At 37.7% G+C, this 22,704-nt stretch overlaps 1 protein-coding gene across 3 annotated transcripts in view; it reads left to right on the forward strand.

Moving 5' to 3' along the window:
* The window catches only part of SMAD2 (SMAD family member 2), a 102,656-nt gene that overhangs the window by 38,564 nt on the left and 41,388 nt on the right, over nucleotides 1-22,704 (forward strand). For 2 of the 3 annotated variants that reach the window (XM_069104703.1, XM_069104702.1), the window contains exons 3-5: nucleotides 18,726-18,815; nucleotides 19,960-20,153; nucleotides 20,829-20,963. In XM_069104703.1, the coding sequence (XP_068960804.1) occupies nucleotides 18,726-18,815; nucleotides 19,960-20,153; nucleotides 20,829-20,963 (419 nt within the window). The remainder of the gene's footprint in view (nucleotides 1-18,725; nucleotides 18,816-19,959; nucleotides 20,154-20,828; nucleotides 20,964-22,704) is intronic. The other variant, XM_069104711.1, reaches the window with a different exon arrangement.

Raw genomic sequence — 22,704 nt, forward strand, 5'->3', positions numbered from 1 at the left:
AGAGAGTGAGTGTGTACGATTTCTCAGTTTAGTACAATATTTTGTTTGCCAGACTTTCCATTCTTTTCCTTCGTGGTTAAATTGGATTTTGAGGATTTAGGACAGACCAATTATAGAAGAAATTCCTGTGACTAAAATGTCTCTTCATTCTACAGGTTCTGACCCTAAGAGAGAGAATGTTTTGTGCCCCTTGCAAAATGTAGATGTCTTCAGATTATAAATGTGTATTTTCTTCCTTTATTTCTGGTTTAGACAGTAGCACGACTGACTTTGGTAGCACTTTAGAATTGACTTTAATGTTGAGTTACAAGTGATTTGTGTAGTTGTATATACTCTTTTAAAACATTAAAATAATTTATTAAGCATTAATTGGTAGGATGAAGTAAACAGCAGTAAAAATGGAAGAGTTTTAGCTGGCTACTTTCTTTGTCCATCATTTGTATAGAATAAATCTGTTTTAGTGAAATGCCTTTGATTAATTGTTCTCCATACAAAGTGAGGAAAGAGACGATAGCAGAAAAAGAAATAGTGACAAAACCTCTTCTTTTTAGCATTTGCTTCACATGAATTTCTACCTTCCCTCAGGTTTTAGTGCCAAAAGAGGAGGATGAGAAATTTGAGTACAATTTAGCTGCCTAATAATCAAATCATCCTTTATTCCCCCAGATTGGGCTTTGGGGGGGAGATGGGAGGGATAGTGGTAGTAGAAGGGAATGTGGGAAAAGAAGAACCTGAGTATTATTCCTTGACTTTTAGCATTTTCCTTCCTTGGTTGACTCTCTTAACTATATATTCCCTGCCATTTCCCCAATTTGATAACAAAAGTGATAGAACATAAGTATAAACCTTACTTAGGGTGCCCTCCAGAAGGAACAAACAGATCTTTGCTACTGATAAGGTATCACGATAGAGTTATTCGGTTTAAATTGAACTGGTTTTGAAAATTAGCTGAGTTTACATTGTTCTACACGTATATTTGGTTCTTTTTTGGTCACTAGGGTTAGTGACCAACCAACTTGGCTGTATTTTGGGCCCTCCCTGCTTTGAGTGAATGTCAGTGATAACTTTCTTTTTGGAACAGCAACCCTGAGGATCTTCCCCTCCCAGCTTGATTTCTTTTTTTTTTTCCCCCTAAATAATGGGGCCATCCCTTGACTTTTTTTTTTTGAGGGGGGAAAGCAAGGCAGTTGGGGTTAAATGACTTGCCCAAGGTCACACAGCTAGTAAATATCAAGTGTCTGAGGTCATATTTGAACTCAGGTCCTCCTGACCTCATGGCCGATGCTTTATTCACTGGGCCATCTAGCTACCTGACTCACTTCTTAAAGAGACCTATTCACTGAATGGGCATCAACCTCACTCTAAGTGAGCATGTAAAAAGGCCTTAGCCTAAAAGGGCCAACATCTCCCATTGCATCCTGGGTCATCTCTAGTCATCCTGAGAATACTGGGTTGCTGGACCCAGATGGCTCCGGAGGAGAAAGTGAGGCTGGTGACCTCGTACAGCCTTCCTCATTCACATCAAAGTCAACTGAAAGTCATGTCATCAGTTCCCTGATGTCATGGTCCTCTTTGAGAATGAAGGACAGACACAGCAGCATCAGCAGCCTCCACCCGCTTCATGTTTTTATCTGTAGTCTTTGATGACATTACAAGAAAACATTGAAAGAGTTTGGGAGTAGTTCATATTAGCTGCTTTATATACAGTTATATCTTTTAAAAAATTATTTATTTACCTTTAGTTTTCAGTGTTCAATTTTAAAAGATTTTAAGTTCAAATTTTTCCCCCCTTCTTCTCCTCTCCCTTACCCAAGACATCCCGCAATCTGATGTAGGCTGTACATATTCAGTAATATCTTGATGGAGTCTCAGTCAAGATACTTATAAACTATTGATCAGTTCTTGTAATGGACTGTAATATGGAGGAACAACAAACAGTTTGTATCTTTGAAAGGAATATGAGCAACCCTGAAAAACTCTTCTCTCATTTCTTCAGTCTTTTGTCAAATTTATGAATATCTCAAGCAGGACTCATTACTTTGGGAAATGAGATGGAGGATAGCATAGTGCAATAAAATAATGGAACAGAAAGAACTAATGTGGGGTGGCTAGGTGGCGCAGTGAATAGAGCACTGGCTCTGGAGTCAGGAGGACCTGAGTTCAAATCCAGCCTCAGACACTTAACACAAAAACTAGCCGTGTGACCTTGGGCAAGTCACTTAACCCCAACTGCCCTCCAAAAAGCAAAAAACAAAGAACTAATGGAAGTAGTATAGAAAAACAGTATGCTTATCAGAACATTATATGATGCTTATCAAAGGGATAATCCGCAAAGGGTTTTTATACTTGAACATCTTGAACTAGAACATTTTCTATTGAATTAGCTTTTTGCTACTTTTGTTTTCCTATTAAGTATGATCTTTAATAAATTTTTTGTCTTCTTGACATCTTTGTTATGTAGTATAGTAGTATTTTTCCATCTTGAAGTTAGTATTAAATGGTTTATTTATAATTTTATGATTATACATTAAAGTATAGTTTAAATTCTATCTTGATCAGATTAAAGGGTCTTTGATACTTTATTTACCTTGGATAATAATACTTTATGTTTGAAAACCTTTACGATTTGGGGCAGCTACATGGTACAGTGCTTAGAACACCTGACTTGGAAGACTTAAGTTCAGGAAGACTTGAGTTTGAATATGGCCTCATATACTTATTAGCTGTGTGACCCTGAGCAAGTCACTTAACCCTGTTTGCCTCAGTTTCCTCATTTGTAAAATGAGTTAGAGAAGGAGATAGCAAACCATTCCAGTATCTTTGCCACGAACACCCATCCCAGGTGGGGTCATGAAGAGTCAGATACAACTAAAATGACTCAATAACAATAGTTATTTAAAAAACAAAACAAAAACAACTAAGGCTCCCCCATGAGTCTAAACATTTGTATCCGTCTTTAAAAAGCATGTTCTTGGGGCAGCTAGGTGACGCAGTGGATAGAGCCCATGCCTTGGAGTCAGGAGGATCTGAGTTCAAATGTGGCCTCAAGATAACTTGATACTTTACTGTGTGACCCTGGGCAAGTTACTTAACCCCAATTGCTTGCCTTCCCACCTTCCCCCAAAAAAACATGTTCTCCAAATCAAGTTTTATCTTAATCATGTTCAAGCTTGTTGGTTTTTAAAATAGTATTTTCTTCCCTTATCAGTCAACAGGCATCTTTTATAAGTACCTGACATGTACTGTGCTAAGGCCAAAAAGGGGAGGGGAAGGAGCACACAATTTTTTCTCTCAAGGAGCATGCTCTATATAGAGAGAAAATACATACATTAATAAGCATATATAGAATAAACACATGCAGAATAAATACCTGGTTGTGTAAGGGTTAGAAGGCACTAGGAATTGGGTGAATCAGGAAAAACTTCATAATAGAAGGTGAAGTTTTGAAGACAGTGAGGAATTCTGTAAAATGGAGGTTAGAGGGAAGTACATTCCAGGGTGGGTTCAAAAGGTGGAAAGGTCAGCCAGTGTAAAGAATGGGTTGTTATGTGTGAGGAACAGAGTGAAAGCCAACTTGGCTGGATCATCGAGGGCAGGAGAAAGAATAATGTATAATGAAGCTAGAAAGAGTGGTTGGGACCAGGTTTTGAAAGACTTTAAATGAGAGCCAGAACTTGTATTTTATTCGAGAATCGAAAGAAGCCTTTGGAATTAATACTGAGTTGGGGAGTGACATAGTCATACTTCAGGAACATCATTTAGGTACCTGTACAGAGGAGGCTGGATTGGTGTGGATAGATACTTGAGTCTGGAAGATGAATTAGGAGGCTCTTAGAATAGTTCAAGCAAAAAGTAAAGATGTAAATAAATTGGTGACTTCACGTGTAGCAAGAAAGGGACTGATGTGAGAGTGTTGTGGAAGCGGAAAAAGTGGTGTAATGTGTCAGATGAAGAAGATGAGCTGCTGAGGCTGATGCTAAGGTTACAAATCTGGAGACTGGAGGAATAGTGATGTGCTTCACAGAAATGGGGAAGTTCAGTAAAGGGGTGAGCTTTTAAAGAAAGATTTTGAGTTCTCTTTTGGAAATGTTGAATTTGAAAGGGATATGGGCCATTTCAGTTTGAAATATGTCCCACAGGTAGCTGGGGATGAGAAACTAAAGCTCAGACACTGGTTGGATATAGATTTGAGTCTTCTGTTTTGGGCAGCTAGGTGGCACAGTGGATAGAGCACAGGCCTGGAGTCAGGAAACTTGAATTCAAATTAGGATTAACCCCATTTGCCTTAGTTTCCTCATCTGTAGAATAAAGCTGAAAAGGAAATTAAAGATCATTGATAATTTTGGGAAAGGGCAGTTTCAGTTGAATGATGAAGTCAGAAACCACATTGTGAAAGGTTGAGAAGTGAATGAGGGGAAAAGTGGAGGCTGGTTGGTCGGTTGCTTTGTTGTCTTTTGTTTTCAGAGGACCAAAATGACATCCCTATGTTGAGGGCAAGGTACAGTGTATCTGATTGTAGCTAATCAGACTAATAGGAGTTTGGAGTGCTCTGGCACAAAGAATCTGTGTGAACGTTTGGAGTGGAGATGTCTATGAATTTGCATATGTCATGTATATTTCTTTTGAGTTACTGTAATTCTGCTTTGTTCATCCCACGCAGAATCATTTTTGAGCACGCCAACCTCGATGATTCCGTACCAGCGTCTCCCATGTCCCACAATTGATTCAAAAGTTTTTCAGAGAAACCTTGATAGTGTCCTTGAATTACTTTTTCTGACCTCTGTGTGAGCACTTGCCTTGTGTGAGTTCTCCATAAAATAGCCTTATAGGCAGATGTCCATAGTATGGCCAGCCCATATCAGGGGTGTACTCTGTACAGTAGAGCTTTTGAATACTTGGCAGTTCTGCTCGAGAAAGGACCTTAGTGTCTGGTACCTTTTCTTGCCAGGTGATTTTCAGTATCTTCCCATGACAGTTCAAAGGGAAGCAATTTCGTTTCCCGGCATGGTACTGATAGACTGTCCAGGTTTCACAGGCATACAACAAGCTCAGCACAACAGTTCTGTAGACCTTCCATTTGGTAGGGACCCTAATACCTTTTCTCTCCCACACTGCCCTTTGGAGCCTCACAAATGCTGAGCTAGCTCTGGCAATGCATGCTTCAACCAAAGCGTCCATGTGTACATGGGTGATAATATGCCAAGGTAAGTGAACTTTTCCACAGCATTCAAAATATCTCCATTTGCTATAACCAGTGGTTGCATGTATGGATGGTGTGGTGCCTGCTGGTGGAGAACCTGTGTTTTCTTGGTGTTAATCATTAGACTAAAGTTAGCACAAGTAGCAGAGAATCTGTCCATACTTTGGTGCATCTCAGTGCATTGAGCGCACCATCATCTGTCAACAAAAAGTCATGCACCAACTATCCACACCAATTATCCCTCAGCTTTAGCCTTGGCTTTGTAGCCTTTTCAAGTTAAATAATTTTTATCATCAGTGCAATAGCTGACCTTGATGCTGTTTTCATCCTCATTGAAGGCATCTGACAACATTGTTGAAAACTTCATGCTTAAAAACGCACCAGGAGCAAACACACAGCTCTGCTTTACTTGATTGGTGACTGGGAAAATGTAAGAGCATCGTCTATTATCCAGAACCCAAGTAAGCCTGCTGTCATGAAAAGTGACATGAAATAGTGATGAACTTCTCCAGGCATCCAAATTTTGCCATGGTTTTCCACAAGCCCTCATGACTGCCAGTATCAAAGGCCTTGGTCAGATTGACAAATATTGTGTACAGACCTCTGTTCTGCTCCTGGCATTTCTCTCGAGTTTTTGAACAGCAAACATCATATCAACTATTCCTCGACCCTTTCTGAAGCCGCACTGGCTCTTGGGTAGATGACCATCTTCTAGGTGAAAAATTAGCCTATTAAGGAGGACTCTGGCAAGAATCTTGCAAGCAGCGACTGAGAGAGACTTCCCTGTGATTGTCACAGGACAGTCTGTTTCCTTTTACTTTTATAGAGATGGACAGTGGAGGCATCTTTGAACTCCTGAGGGATGACCTCCTCTTGCCATATGACCCAGAAAATTTAGGTCAGCTTTAGTATGAGCAGTGCACCTCCTGCCTTGTAAATCTCAGCTGGGATAGAATCAGCACCAGATGCTTTACCTAATGGCTTTCAAAACCTCTTCTTCAATTGGAAGTTTGGCTAGAGAGCAGTTGACTTCAGTCTGAGGTGTGTGGTCACTGGCATCAGCACTGATTGATGATGGTCTGTTGAGAGCACTATGGAAATGTTCAGCCCATACCTCCAGGATCATGTCCTTGTCACTCATCAGTGTGGCACTTTACTTTTGATGGAGTTAAGCACTACCTTCTTAGAGACAGACAACTGTCCTTCTGCTAAACCTTGTGGAATTCTTGTTTTTCATTTAGCAGTTTATGATTTTCCCCATCATTTTCATCAGACCGGTCTTGATGTTTGCCAGTGCTCTCACCCAGATGAGTAAATATAATGCTGTGCACCAGATCTCTGAATGCTGCCCACTCCTTTTCTGCTCCATTGTTGCCAGCTGTGTGTCGCTTCATCTGTCCCTTTGAGTTAGCAATGAACTGTTCTAGCTGAGAAAAGTGCTCTATTCTTTCCACCTTAAGTCTCCTGCTAGTTATCTTGCCTTGGGGCTATTGCTTTTATTGAATGTGAATCTTTAGTTTGGAGATAAGTCTGTGATCAGTGCAATACTTTGTGCCACACATTGCCTTCATCGCTCTCACATCCTGTTTGTCTTCTCTTCTTACAATGACATAGTCTATTAAATGAGAGTGTTTGCTGTGAGGGTGCATCCACGAAGTTTTATTGTGTTTAGGTAGATTGAAGACAGTGTTGGTGAGGTTGGAGAAGGTCATGAGATGCACAATCTTCAGTAGTAAGTGGCTGTTGTGGTTTCTTACTCCATTCCTCTCAATGTTTCCTTGCCATGTCTCATAGTTTTTGCCTAGTCTCATAGTTTTTGCCTACTCTGGCATCGAAGTCACCCAGAATTTTAAACTTGGCCTCTTTCGGCACATTGATGATGAGGGATTCCAGTTCTTCATAAAATTTTCTTTGACATCATCAGGGTTCAGTATGATGGGAGCACATCCACTGATGGTGGTGCTGTGGCACTTTTCTGCAAGTTGCAATTGCATTGTCATGAGCCTGTTGTTCAATCCTTTTGGGAGGCATATCATATAGGCTTGTTGCCTAGATTAATCTTGATTGCAAATCCTATGCCAGCCTCATGGCACTCCCCATCACTGCAGCCACTCCAGAAAAACATATCCATCTCTGAATTCAGTAAGCTAGCCTTCATTTGCCAGCCTTGTTTCACTCAGGACTGCTATGTGGATGTGATGCCTGCTTCATTCTCTTGGAACAAGAGCGGTTCGTCTTTCAGGTCTACTGGATTTCGTGTTGTTCCTAAGTGTGTGCACATTCCATGTACCGATGGTGAGTGGAATCATTTTCACAAAAGTTTTTTGTACATTTTTTGCTGTTTTGACCGCAGGGTGGGATCTCTGCCTTGCCACAGTAAGCAGGCCAGGGTTGGGTAAAGTATAAAATTTTTAGGGCACCTTTTCTAGCCCTTTCCTCATAGCTAGGTGAGCAGTGAATGAGCTAGAAGGTGAGCAGTGCAGTCCTTAAAAAAAGTCTGCTCAGATACCCAGGGGGCTGCCAAATTCCACTGCTGCTTCAGTTCAGTTGAGGAGACGACTCTGTGGCCTGGCCCGCCTCTGTGCAGGGTTGTGACTGCACTTACCAGTGTATCTGCGCCTGCTGCTTCATCACTTGACTGTTGCCACAGATTTTTGAGGTAGGTAAAAATGGTAAAATGATATGGTGATGTCTTTTGACTCACACATAAATTGGATTTAAGTGATGCAGTTGTGCAAAGTTGTCAGCCTCCCTCTCTCTTCCAGAGTTAAATCCAGTGGCAAGACAAAAGTCAAGACAATTAGTGATGGCTCAAGATGCAGTTATTGACTTTGACATCTTCAATGTCTAACAAAGCTCTAAGTGCTCCACAGTGCCTGCTTCAGCCACCTATGTGACTGATGGAACAAATTGTTCTGTCTTCCCATTCCTCTGGTTGAAGTCTTTACATGGTTGGGGTAGATTCTCCCTAACTCACTGAGGGGTTTGAGATCCTTTGGTTACCCTCAACCTATTTTAGCCCATCTGTCTAGTTTATCAGGGTGTGGCTGCCACATGTGCTACAGCTTCTTGGAGCCACAGGTGAGAGTTGGGTGACAGGTGGACACCAAAAGTGTAAAGTATCCTGGAAAAGGGCTAAACAGCCCTCATACCAGAGGTACTGGTCTTCCCTACATACCCTTACACCACTGCAATGAGGTAGTGAGAGTGAGTAGTTTGGTGTTTTGAGAAAGAAAGGGACGAGAGATAGGAAACTAGTTTTGGGGGAAATAGGTCTAATGAGGTGGGGTTTTTGTTTTGTTTGATTAGAAAAACTATTCAAAGACATCAGAAAAGGAACCAAGAGAAGGGATGATTGGAGGAGATGGGGGATGGGATCAGGGGAATCTTATATCTAAAACTAGGAATTATTCAAGATTGGTGATTTTTACCTTGACTTTTATTTCCTGAGGCCCATTCTGGTTTCTTTTCATATGATGAAAACTTTAGAGTAAATGACATATAGGTGGTAAGCAGTGCAACTAGTATCCTGTGCCTCCAAATCTTGTGTTCTTTCTACTCTGCTGCCTTATTACAGTTTATCCATCGATATAATCTTACTTTGGCACGTTTTTCAAACTTTTTTAAAAATTCCTTTCTTACTAGTCTTTTTGAAAGCTGGAAAAGATGATAATTTCTTTATTCCCGGAATAATTTGACTAGTGTGAACTCTAAGTTACTCTTTGTTTATAGGATCATAAAATTAAAAACTCAAAGAACCTTGGAGAGAACATCTAGTCCAATTACCTAATTATATAGATTAGAAAATTGAGGTTCAAGGAGGTAGTAAATGGCAGGGCTAGCTAGGATTATCAGCATCCCCCACATATTCCTTTTTGGGGGGGGCACTTTTTGGAGGGGAAAATCAGGGCAATTTGGGTTAAGTGACTTGCCCAAGGTCACACGGCTAGTTTTTGTGTTAAGTGTCTGAGGCCAGTTTTGAACTCAGGTCCTCCTGACTCCAAGGCTGGTGTTCTATTTACTGTGCCACCTAGCCAACCCCCCCCCACATATATATATATATATATATATATATATATTTTTTTTTAGCAATTGGGGTTAAGTAACTTGCTCAAGGTTACACGGCCAGTTATTTCTGGGTGTGGTGCTAAGTGTCTGAGCCCAGATTCAATCCCAGGTCATCCTGACTCTGGGGTCTGTGCTCTTACTCACTATGCTACCTGGCCAACCCCCCCCCCCACACACACACACACACATTGTTACAAAAACAAAGGGTACCATTTTCAAATGTATGTCTCTTGAGTTTTGGACTTGAATACATGGTCTTAGAATTCAGTTGTTCAGGCTAGGATTTGAGCCACAAAATACAATGTGTGTAGTAGGTCTTTGTGAATGAATGCATCTGTGATATCTTGATCTTTTTAGAAGGCAGTCCTTAGAATTCTTTTTTCCCCAGTCTGCTAAGCTAGCTGCCTTTGTCAGTGAAACAAAAGAATCTGTTAGCTGTGATGGGCAGCTAGGAGGTGCAGTGGATAGAGTATTGGGCCTGGAGTCAGAAGACTCATCTTCCTAAGTTCAAATCTGGCATCAGACACTAACCGTGTGACCCTGGATGAGTCACTTAGCTGTGTTTGCCTCAGTTGTAAAATGATCTGGAAAAGGAAACAGCAAACTACTCCAGTATTTTGCCCAAAAAAAAAAAAAAACCCCAGATGAAGTCACCAGGGGCTGGACACAACTGAAATGACTGAATAATAACAACAACAGCTGTGAATTTTCTTTAAGCAGGAATGAAGAAAAACAAAAAGATACAGAAGCAACAAATTCTCAGGGAGCTGTGTGGGGTCTAAGATGACTTTTCTTTTCCTTTGGTAGGTTACTATTTTTGTAGCCCCTGAAGCATGGAAAATTCCTCAGCAACCAGACAAAAAAAAAGCAACAAAGTTGTACTTTAGTACCTGTATAATAATATAGATCTTAGAATTTATATTCTCTAGTATTTAGCTTAGAAGTTTAACTTTTGGGTTACCTGGCTAATAGAATCAGCTACTTACTAAAATCAATGAGGGAAAACAGAAGCCATTATTAGAAGCAGTGGATTGTGGACTAAATTTGGAGTCACAAAGACCTAGGTTCAAGTTCTACCTTAGATGTAAATTGATTTTATGACCCATTGCAAGTCACTCCACTTCTGAGGGCCCCCAGGCAACTCTTAAGATTCTTAGATGCAGAACATTTGTAAATTAGTAGTAGGAGTTTTCTCAGTGGAAGTTACCTACATCAATAAAATCCTAAGTTTACAGTAGTCCATAAAATATTTCATTTTGCAGTTATATATAAATTTTATTTTTAAGATAAAAGTTCACAGTGTTGCTGTGAATTGGTCCAGCTGTTCTGGAAAGCAATTTGAAAGTGTCCCCAAAATTTACTAAAATGACCATAACTATATCTACAAAAATATGTAACAGCTCTTTTTCTGGCAGCCAAAAACTCTAAAGGAGTGCTCACCTTTTGGGGAATGGCTAAACAAATTATGTTATGAAATGTTATTATGCCACAAGAAAACATAAAATAGACAATTTAGGAGGAAATTGGAAAGAACTTTCTGAATGATAAAGGGTGAAGTGATCAGAACTAGAAAAATTTATACAGTGTTCAACGAAAATAAAATTAAAGAGAAAAACAACCTTGAAATACTTCAGAATTTTGATCAGTGCAGTGGTGAATCATGAATCCGGAGGACTAAAGATAAACAGACCATCCAACTTCTTCTAGGGATGTGATGAATTTAAAATGCAGAAAATTTAAAATGCAGAAATGAGACATCTATTGTTGGGCATGGCCACTGTGGGAATTTATTTTTACTGGACTATGCATACTTATTAGGATACTTCTTAAAAAAATTGTTCATGGTGGAGCTGCTAGGTGGCACAGTGAATGGAGTGCCCGGCCCTGGAGTCAGAAGGACCTGATTTCAAATCCAGTTTCAGACACTTCACACTTACTAGCCTTGTGACCTCAGGCAAGTCACTTAACCCCAATTGCCCTGCCCTCCCCCCTCCAAAAAAAGGCAAAAAAAAAAAAATTGTTCATGGTGGCATGGGGAGAAGTAGGATGAAAAAATAATTAGTATAAAAATAAATTTAAAAAAAAATCAAAAGTATTTGGAGACATTCTACATGTTGGTTGTGATTAGTTAGTACTTATATAGGGTTTTGTCTATTTGCTAGTCTTCTGTTGCGGTTTTTTTTCTTTTTTTTTCGCCATATAGTCTGGGCTTTCAGGCACCTATTGAGTCTCCTTTGGAACCATCATAATCCTACTAGCTTTTTAAAAATTTCAAATGAGAGTTAAAACTTAACAGCATTCATTGTTGGGTTTTTTGGAGTTTTTTTGGCTGTGGTTTGCTGGTTCTGTTGAATCCCTGCATTTACATACAAGCATCAGTCTTAAGGACTTTAAGGAACTCAAGTTTGTTTTCAGAGAATGTCTACCAAAAAATTGTCTCTAAATATCCAGTTAAGTCTTAAGTTTAACATACAGTTTACAATGATGAATAAGTTCTCTAGAGTTCCTTCTGCAATTCTAATAATTTCCTAATCATTCTCCTAGTGTGATTTAAATAAACAGAATCCATGATACTTTTCCGTGTGTCACATCTTAGATAGACTGAAATTCATGAAACACTGGGATTTTGTGATTATCTCTAGTTTTATATCTTCCTTTAGACAAAACTACATTTTAGATAATCCTGAACAGATGAGTCTCTCCTACTTTTAAATACTTAGTGTCTGATTTACATGGACCAACCAAGATGGCAGAATGGTGGCAAGAAGTATAGTTAAGTTTTCTCCTTCAACTTCTGCACAGAAATCTAGAAAATGTTTATCAGGCTGAATTGCTAATCAGTAAATTCCAAGGGGAAAAAAATCAGGGAGTCATTTTTCTAGCCCAGGTCAGCATTGGGGAACAGAAAGGTTTTGGACACTCAGGATAGGATTGAACCAGGAGCCCCCTATCTGGAGCCTTCCAGGTTGGGGACCAAAAGAGGATTGTATGCACGTGGGTTATAAAAAGTTCCAGCCCTGCATAAAGTGCCTCACCTTTTTAGAAACAATTACTTACTAACTGGCAACCCTGTTCCTCACCACCCATTCCCTTATGATGGACCCAGAGTAGACTGGTGAGATCTTCACCTAAAGGAGATGTGACTCTGAACCCAGGAACAATGTGGTCTCAGTTCTAGGTGCTGCTGTGCCCTCTCCCTCCATCCCCCACCCCACCTCCACCCAACTAAAGGGGATCCAGCAATTCAGTTACTGAACTAGAAGACCTTTCCAGCTAGCGCTAGTGGTTGAGTCCAGCAGCTGTCTATTGGAAAGTTCAGTCATGGATATATAGATATAGAAATAAGCTGTTCAGACACATATCTAGGTCAGGAACTTTCAGGGATCAGAGCAAGAAGGCAATAATAAAACTCTGGCCTGCCTCAGACCACTTTGGGAGTGCTAAAACCTTACCAGCTTGAACTCTTCCTTAACATCATAGAATACACACTGTACCTCAAGAAGGCAACTACAGGACCTGCCCAGACTTCCTCCAGTAATGTGCTGAGCCAACAAAATCTGAAGCCAGGATATCTGAGCAAACGGTACTGTGAAAGAGCTATTATGGCGGCAGGAATCGAATAAGACAAAACCAAGAAAAGAAAAACTTCTCAATAGCTACAAAGCCTTAATGAAAAACACACCTTACGTACTATAAGTTCAACCAGAACTTCTGAAGGATGTGAAACAGGATGGGGGTTTTTTAAGTTAATATAATAAGTGAAATGAGAGCACTAGAGTAAAACCTTAGGGAAAAAATGGAAGAAAGACTCCAAACAGTAATTAATAGCTTGGCATAGGAGGTACAAAACATTACCCAAACAACAGATGCACTGAAAATTGGAATGGACAAATAGAAACTTCATGAGACAAGCCATTAAAAACCTGAAGTTTGGGAGGCTGGAAATAAAGGAAATCTAAGATATCTTCTAGCAAGAGCAACTTACTTGGAAAATAGATTGAGACATTATTTAAGAGTCATTGGATTTCTTTCCTGATGCCCAAATCGTTGGGCGACCTGAGAAATAATCAGATAAACAATCTAGATGTATTTCAAGAAATCGTAAAAGAAAGTTGTCCAGATCTCTTGGAATTAGAGGACAAAGTGAAAATAGAATCAGTTACCTCCTAAAAGAAACAATAAAATTAATATTACTAGGAATAATATAGCCAAAATTTAGAAATAATATTGCAAGTAGCCAAAGAGTTCAAGTAAAAGGAGCCGCAATCAGAATCGCATTTGATTTAGTAGATGTGATTTTTAAGTAACAAAGAAATTGGAACACAGTATTCCACAAGGCAAGCTATGTAGGCTTACAATGAAGAAAAACTTAACCTAGCAAAACTGAGTATAGTACTCTCAGAAGGAAAACAGACTTTTACTGAAATGCAGTAAGTATTCCTGATGAAAAGGTCAGAGCTTGGGTGGAAATTGAAATACAAACACAGGAGTAAAGAGAGAAACAGAACCAGGTAAAAATGTTAGTGAGCAATCAAAACTCAACAAAAATAAACTGTATATTTCTAATGTGGGGAGATGATGCATGTTTTTTTTACGTCTGAACTGTATCATCTAACAAGGACTATAGAAGGAGTCTAATAAGAGAACCTGAAAATGGTTTTATTATTCTGATGATGATCTTAACAGAAGAAAGAGAAAAAAAGGAATCAGGGGGAGGGAGAAATTATCTCATATATAACCAGGATATACAAATACAAGATTATATAAAAAGGAGGGAGGGGGTTGGAAGGAGCCAAACTTGTCAAAGGAGGGAGCAACACATACAAATAAATAGCATCCCACTCAATAGGAAAATTGGAGATAAAGTTAAGACAAGGGGGCCAGGATTAAGAGGAAGGGCAAATTTAAGGTAGGGATTTGTCCTAAGCAAAATTAAAAAGGAAAGGATAAGAATCTAATTGAACTTTGGGAGAGGGGAAGAGAAGAGGGACAGGTTAGCAGGAGCAGATTGTACTAACCCTAGAACATTGGTGCTAAAGATACCTTTCCTCTCACCATTCTTTTCTTCTTTATAAGAGTATATGAGAAGAAAATTAAAGAAAATAAACAATTAACTGTCATAACTACGAATGTGAATGGTATGAACTCATAAAACAGGAGAGGTTGATAATGAATTAGGAATAGGAAGCAGAATGCACCGATATAAGTTGTTTGCCAGAAATACACTTGAAACATAAAAACTCACTCATTTAAAAGAAGTGACTGGAACAAAGTTTGTTATACTTCAGCTGAAGTGAAAAAAATCAGGGTAACAATCTTGATCTTAGGCAAGACAGCATAAAATAAGTTTGAAATAGAGAAACTACATGTTAAAAAGTTCCATAGACAGTATCAATACTAAGCATATGTAAGTAAATGTATAGCATCTAAATATCGAAAGAAAATAAAAAGTGAGTTACAGGGAGAAATAATAGTAAAACGGTAATAACATAGCACACCTTAGTTTACTCCCTCAGATGTAGATGAATCTAGTAAAATTCAAAAAGGAAAAAAAAGCACAGGAGTTAAGGACCTGAATGGAATTTTTATGGCAATTATTGAATAAACATGTGTGTGTTTGTGTGTGTGTGTGTGTGTGTGTGTGTATAAAGAAAAAAAAAACATTTTTTTCTTTCAGTAAGTGTGCTTTGCACCTTTACAGAAACTTACCATCCCCTAAAGGTCAGATAAATGCAGAAAAAGGAGAAATATTTAACATATCTTTTACAGTCCTTAATGAGTGGGTAATCTGTAACTTTTTTCATGATAATGACAACTCAGAGACACCTTATCAGAATTTTGGGAATGCAGCCCCAGCAGTGCTCATATCTTCTCCATTCTCAGCCTTCACTTGATCTATCCATTTCTGCTAGGAGTCATCCTTTATCTTTTCTCCCTTTTGTGGCCAGATTCCTTGGGAAAGCCATCTACAATAGATACCTCCACTTCATTTCCTCTTGCTATCTTATGCTTAACTTTCCTTCAGTCTAGTTTCTCACTTCATCATTTAACTGAAACTGCTCTCTCCAGAGTTACCAGCAGTCTTTGGATTGCTGAATCTAATGACCTTTTCTGTAATCCTTATCCTTCTTGACCGCTCTTCAGCCTTTTATACCATTGATAATCTTTGGTCTCTGGGTGTTTGTGATGCTACTCTCTCCTGGTTCTTTTTCTGCTAATCTTACTGGTCTGTCTGTGTATTTAACTGGATCTTCTTCCTGATTGTACCCACTAAGTATGGATGTTGCGCAGACCTCTGTGCCTTTATTCTGCTTCATTTGGTGATCTCATCAGTTCCTGTGGCTTCAATTCGCCATCTCTGCCGGAGATTCTCAAATCTGTTTATCTAACCCTACTCTTTATGTTGATTTCCATTCTGACACTAATGCCACCCTGGTAAAAGCCCACGTTGCCTCTACCTGGAGTATTAGAATAGCTTGATGTTTAATTTCCCTGTCTCGAGTTTCTTCCCATTTTAAACTATCCACTATTCATCATTCAAATTGATCTTAAAGCATAAGTTTGATCATCTGTCTCTCCTGCTTGGCATCATCTCTCTCTTCCCCTCCCCTCCCCCATTCCAGTGTTTCTCTTTCTTGCCTTCATTTTCAAATAGAAAAACTCTGAATTTTAAAGCTCTCCATAGACCTTTCCTTTCTGGCCTTTAACCTCACTCACACCCTTCTGCTCACCTCTGCTCTTATTTGCTATTCTTAAAATAAAACACTCCACTTGCTGACTCAGGACCTTTCCATTGGTTATCCCTCATGCCTGGACCCTTTTTCTTTGCACCCCCTAGTTTCCCTGGCTTCCGTCAAGTCTCAGCTCGTCTCACTTTCTGAAAGAAACCTTTTCATGTTCTCCTGGTGTGCTTGCCTTATAAGATTATCTCCCATGCCGTGTATACCCTACTGCTGCCTAGCTAGCTGTTTACATGTTTTCCCCATTAAGTTGTGAGCTCCTGAAGGGCAGGTACTCTTCTTTGCCTACAAAAACTGGCACCATAGTAGGAGTTTGTTTTATCTGACATGATTCACCAAGGATTTATGAGGTTCTTAACTTACTATGTTAAGTTCTAGGAATCCAAAGAAATTTTGTTTTCTTTGTATTGTCTGTGGCTAGCTCAGTGCCCGGCTTCTAGTAGGTGCTTAATTAAATACTTGTTAATGATTTTATTTGACATAAAACAGTCCCTGCCCTTAGGGAACTTGCAGTGTATAGGAGTGAATAACATGTACATAAATATATAATACAAAATAAATAAAAGATAAAAATGTTAACAGCTGGAGGAATGAGGAAAGTGATTGTGTACACGGTATTGTGTGAGCTTTGAAGGAAATTAGAAATCTAAGGCAGAAATGAAGGCATATATTCCACATATTCAGGCCAGCCTATGCAAAGGCATGGATACAAAGAGATGGCATTTTATGTGTGAGGAATAAGGGAGTATATACCCCATATGGGGGACAGTTTATGCAAAGGCATGAAGACAAGAGATGGAATTTCCTGTGTGTGAGGAATACATGAAGGCCGGTTTTGTTGAACCTACAGAAGTAGGCTGGACATAGATCATAAGGGTGTTAAATGCCAAACAGGAGTTTATATTTAATTCTATAGGGAACAGAGAGCCCCTAGATTTTTATTAAACAAGAGAATCACATGGTCAAACCTGTATGTTACTTAGGAATATCACTTTGGAACTTAATATAAGGTGTTAATGCTCTTGGAAAGTTGTAAATTTGACCTTTTTAAGAAGTACCATATGTTGACAATTTACTAAAGAAGATAGTAATAGGTAATCTTTATATAATGCTTTAAGGTGCTTTATTATAATCATATTTGATCTTTATAATTCTGTGGTGCAAGAAACCACAGGAAGCATCATCCCCATTTTATATATGAGGAAAACACTTCAGAAAGTTTGTGGCTTGACCATGGTCCACACTATTAAATATCAGAGCTGGAATATGAACCTATGTTTTTGCTGACTTGAGGTGCAATGCTTATTCCATTATACAATGCTGTCTCTCTAAGATACTTTAGATTCTCTGGAACAGCAAATCATCACTTGTGAGTGAGCTCACCATCCCTGGAGAATTTCTTCTTATGGAAGCACACAAGCTTATCCACTGCTACTATAGTTGTTGCAAGAGACTGGAAAGAATAAAAGCACATAAGGATGCTTACAGGGTCATACATATGCCTTAGACATTAGGGAATATCAATTGGTATCTCTTAGGGTTTCAGTTGCATTTCTCATAGAATAATATTGGACTTTTAAAAAAATGCTTAATAAAAGGTCATGCATTAATTTTGGCACAGTGTCAGAAGCAAGAATTCAGACTATCTTTGAATTCTTTCATGCATATCAGGAATGTCGTGGCAGAGTTAGGATACCCTTGTATAGTTCTTTTGCAAATAAAGTGTCAGATAACAACCAAATTAGCCAGACCTCCAGGATATGTTAACTAGGCTCGTTTCTCTCACTTCCCTCCTGTTAACACAATTGGGGTGATAAGATCCTTAATTGCTTGATAGGTTTCATTATATCTCTGTCTGATTCCACCTGTTCCTGCTATTTGAAAATTGGTTGTTATTGTTTTCTGAATAATAATTTTGGTAGCTTTCTGAGTTATAGTTTTGGTTGGTAATCTTGAGACGTAATCTTATTCTTGAAACTCTGGAAAATCTTGATTTAGAAATAGCCTCATTAGACTACTTTATGAAAATTATTCTCTGTGATATCCTTTAGTATTCTTATGAAAAACTCTTGGTCTTACTGGCATTTGGTTTTTAGATGCAATGGTGATTAACAAGCTAGGTGATAAAAAAAATAGTTGGTATTAATAGTTTTCATTTTCAAGGTAGACTGCTCTTCATTGGAATGTTTTGAAAAGTCGTTTCCTTTTTGACTCTAGTGGATAGAGCATCAGCATACTTGAGAAAAACGAGTATCATTGACATTGAAATCCTTCACTGCAGAAATCTAAGCTTTTTAGATTTCTCTAATTAAAAAAACACAAGCCGACATCTGCTTGGAAACTAGAAAAGTTCTTAACATTTGAATAGTAAAATGAAGTTTTTATATTAGATTTGTTAATATACCTTCTTATTCCATAGATGGAAGTTTTTTCCTTTTCTAATGGACATTATGTCATTAACCTTAAGATTAACTTTGGTATTCACATTTTTAAAACATAATCATGATTTACCTTGAGTCACATGTTCCATTTTATTGGCTGCCTTCATGCAGAAAATATACTAAAATAGCATTATTATCAGTAAAGACAGTGAAGCACTGTATATTTTCTCTGTGAAGGGAGCGTTCTGTACATTTTTTCATGTTTTACATCATGGTATTTTGAATAACCATGCTTCCATGTTCACATCAATTTTTTGTTTTTCAATTTATGCACAGCACTTGCTCTGAAATTTGGGGACTGAGTACACCAAATACGATAGATCAGTGGGATACAACAGGCCTTTACAGCTTCTCTGAACAAACCAGGTGAATATTCTGCCCTCTGTCGAATCATAGAGATCTTGTGGGTGGGGGTGGGTTTGGAGGCTCTATCCATAGTGGGATGCTTTGCATAATTTTACTAGGATGTTTCCTTTTATGTCAGTTATATGGCATAGCATTTAAAACAGTTGCTTGCCTGTAATTAAAGTACATTAAATGTTTCAGCTGATGTTTTGACCAATGAAATTCTAGTTCTGAAATACTCTTTAAAGGAATGGGAAATTTTATAAATGCACACTCTTTAGTTTGAGGTTAGACTATTACTCTAATATTCTACAGTAGGCCTGATCCTTATGAAGCATTTTAAAAGAACTGGTAAATGGCCAGTTTGTCTAAATTTAATTTAGTATTACTTCGTATTCTAGTAGTGGGTAAAGTAATTTATAAAACCCCTTATACTACAGTTAATTCTTGGGGAAGTAATTTTTATTTTTACCTTCTTTTCATCACCTTGCCAGCTTTTCCAGCACATCTATGTTTGTCTTTTTTCATCTCATCACTATCATCATCTGCATTTATGTGTGAAATTATGCAGTATATGTTAATTTTCCAAAGAATCACAACTGTTAATTTATATTAGTTTAGGCTGCATTCACATTAATGTAGATATTTAACAAACTCACACTACTGTAGAAACGTGCCTTCACAGTTCATTTTTGTGTTGATTCTCGGTTTTTGTTTTTGTTTTTTGTTTTACCACCTGCAGCATTTGCGATTGGATTGCTGTCAGGTTTGTTGACTAATAGCAGTAATATTTCCTAAATGTACTTAAACAAAAGCATTCATGATAGGAGCATAATCTTCTGAAGGCAGAACATGAAGACAAGTGTCAAGTACAGATATGTATGATGTTATTTAATGAAACTTCATATTTTATCTAAAGAATTCATTAACATCTGTGTCATTTTATAAGACACATCTATATCAACTAACTTAATTGCTTTTAACTACTTTGTTAAATAGGACACATCTTTGAACTTTATTTGTGCTACACTACTTAGTGGAATTGAACTCTTATTTTTCATTCTTTTTCATATTATTATACTAATAAAGTCTACACTGAGTCTTTTTTTTTTAATTTCCTCCTTTTCTCCCTCCCTTCCTTGATTTCCCTTCCCCCTCTCCACAGGTCCCTTGATGGTCGTCTACAGGTATCTCATCGAAAAGGATTGCCACATGTTATTTACTGCCGCTTGTGGCGCTGGCCAGATCTTCACAGTCACCATGAACTTAAAGCAATTGAAAACTGTGAATATGCTTTTAATCTTAAAAAGGATGAAGTATGTGTAAACCCATACCATTACCAGAGAGTGGAGACTCCAGGTAGGAAGATTACTAGTTGCTTTTTTATCCTTTTTGTATTAGAATTAAAACCATAAGCTCTTAAGTCAAGATATATTTATCCATTCATTACTTGGAGTAATTTTAATGTTAAATGGAGACTGCCTAATGAACTAAAATTCTAACATGAAAATTAATAAAGCTTCCTAATTCTTTAATTTCATTTTTGTTTCATGTGACTGAATGTGGTAACTTAAAAATTTTAGAATTTGTAGAAGAAAAATATAGCTTACACTTTTTAGAAAAACTTTGCAGCATGTAAAGGAAAATTCTCTCAGAATAACACTCTGAAGGTACTGATTCAGACGCCATAGATTTGGACTTTGTTAACTGAACTGGTTTACTTTTTTGCCTTTAGGGGATTTATATTATTCAAGAAATAAATTGTTCCCAACCACTGGTAAAGAACTCTTGAAAACCAGTTAATGTCATACTTTGTATAGAAACAAGTTTTGAATTATGAATTACTTTTACCTCATATTAAAGTTGTTGGCAGAATTTTTATTCTACAGTTCTGTATTTCTTCATCTATTAAATGGCATATTTTACAAGTTTAAACTGGCCTCTTTAGTATTGATAAAACAACACCTGACTTTTCATGCTTTATTATTGACATTTTAAATTTAACATTAACATGAATTTCTTGAAACTTTTCAGTTTTGCCTCCTGTGCTAGTGCCACGGCATACTGAGATTCTAACAGAACTACCCCCACTGGATGACTATACTCATTCCATTCCAGAAAACACTAACTTCCCAGCAGGAATTGAGCCCCAGAGTAATTACATACCAGGTATTTATTGTTTTGTTTTGTTTTTTATTCCCCTTGAGCTCTTAGCATAGTGATGTTTAATTCTTAATCATTGAAGTTTTATGTAAACTATAGTTTGATTTTATACATGTACACACTTGTATTACTTGGTTTTAGGTTGACTTGTTCCATAGTAATAGTGATAAGGTGTTTGTGATGTATAAGCTTGGTGTTAAATTTTTAAAAATATATAAAGGAAAATTTTAGGTTTGATTTTTTTTTTCATATGATTAACCACTGCAACTATGACAAAGAAGCAAAAGGGAAACATCTTAGTCTGTCTTTGTTTTCAAGCTCTGAGTGCTACTAGTAAAGTGAATAAGTGGTATAAGAAGAATGATGATGACTTTTATACAATAATTTAAGCTTTACATACTACTTTTTTTGGTAATAGCTTTGAATTTCATATGTGACATAGTAGATAGAAGACAAACTTGAGAATCTGGATGACCTTGGAGTCAAGTTTTACATCTGATAGATAGATACTGATTGTATGACCCTGGGCAAATCTTTTAACCTCATAGTATCCCCAGAAAACTCTCAGAGACTAAGTTACAGACAATTGCACATCTGTACTGTTGATTTCCTTTTCAAAGAGAAAGTATAAGTTCTTAATATTTGTGGGGAAAGTTCTAACTTGGCCATGGTCACACAGCTAATGAAAGTCATAGCTAGAACCTTGAACACATCCTCTGCCTTCAATTAACCATGCAAGTGTTAAAAAGAAAGAATAGTCAGGAGACCTAGATTCTTGAAACTAATTTGTGGCATTGGACAACTGAACTCCTCAGATCTCATTTCTGTCACTTGAGAAATGAGGAGGTTAAATTAGATGGGCCCTATTCTAATTCTTTGTATTGAATTGTGAGACCTTGCTGCTTTCTTTCATAGGCTTGGAGCTGAGACCTTTTTCACTTCAGTTCCTTATTCTCTCCATCTCCATTTACTCTCATAAAGCCAAGACAATGACATTAACATTTAAAGGATTAATAAAGTAGAATATTTATTCTCAGTTTTTCTCTTTCCTACCTAATATTTCTTTATTCTATTTATTTTTTCTCTTTAGGGAAACTGATACCAAGTAAGGACCCTAGAGTTCCACCTTCAGCTCTCTTCTAAAGTAAGGGATGTAGCAAAGTGGTATCAGTAACTTATCAGTTTGAAAGGTGTTCCAGGGTCCCCTTTGGGGACTTTCTCTCCCTAACAGCCCCAACCCCACGGATAGATTATATTAATGTAGTTAAGCTAGGAGAAAGTAAGACGTGTAGGTCAACTTTTTGAAAATTTTTTTTTCTTATTACATGTAAAAATAATTTTTTAACTTTAAAAAAAAATTTGTATTCCAAATTCTCTCCTTCCCTCCCTCCCCTATTCCCCTTGATCAAGAAGGAAAGTAATTTTTATAGGTTTTACATGTACGATTATGCAAAACAAATTTCTATATTGGTCATGCTGTGAAAGAAAGCATAGAACAACTCTTACCCCACTTCCACCCAAAAACTAAAATTTAATTTAAAAAGTACACTTTAGTCTATATTCAGACACTATCAGTTCTTTCTCTGGAGGTGGATAGCACTTTTCATCATGAGTCCTTTGGAATTGTCTTAGCTCATTGTATTCCTGAGAATAGCTACGTCATTCACAGTTGATCATTATCCAGTATTGTTGTTGCCATAGTACACTGTTCTCTTGGTTCTGCTCATTTCACTTTGTATCAGTTGAT

This window comes from Petaurus breviceps, unplaced genomic scaffold, assembly GCF_028583685.1.
Source record: "Petaurus breviceps papuanus isolate PSGF00001 unplaced genomic scaffold, PetGlider_PUasm1.0 131, whole genome shotgun sequence".
Taxonomy (NCBI): domain Eukaryota; kingdom Metazoa; phylum Chordata; class Mammalia; order Diprotodontia; family Petauridae; genus Petaurus; species Petaurus breviceps.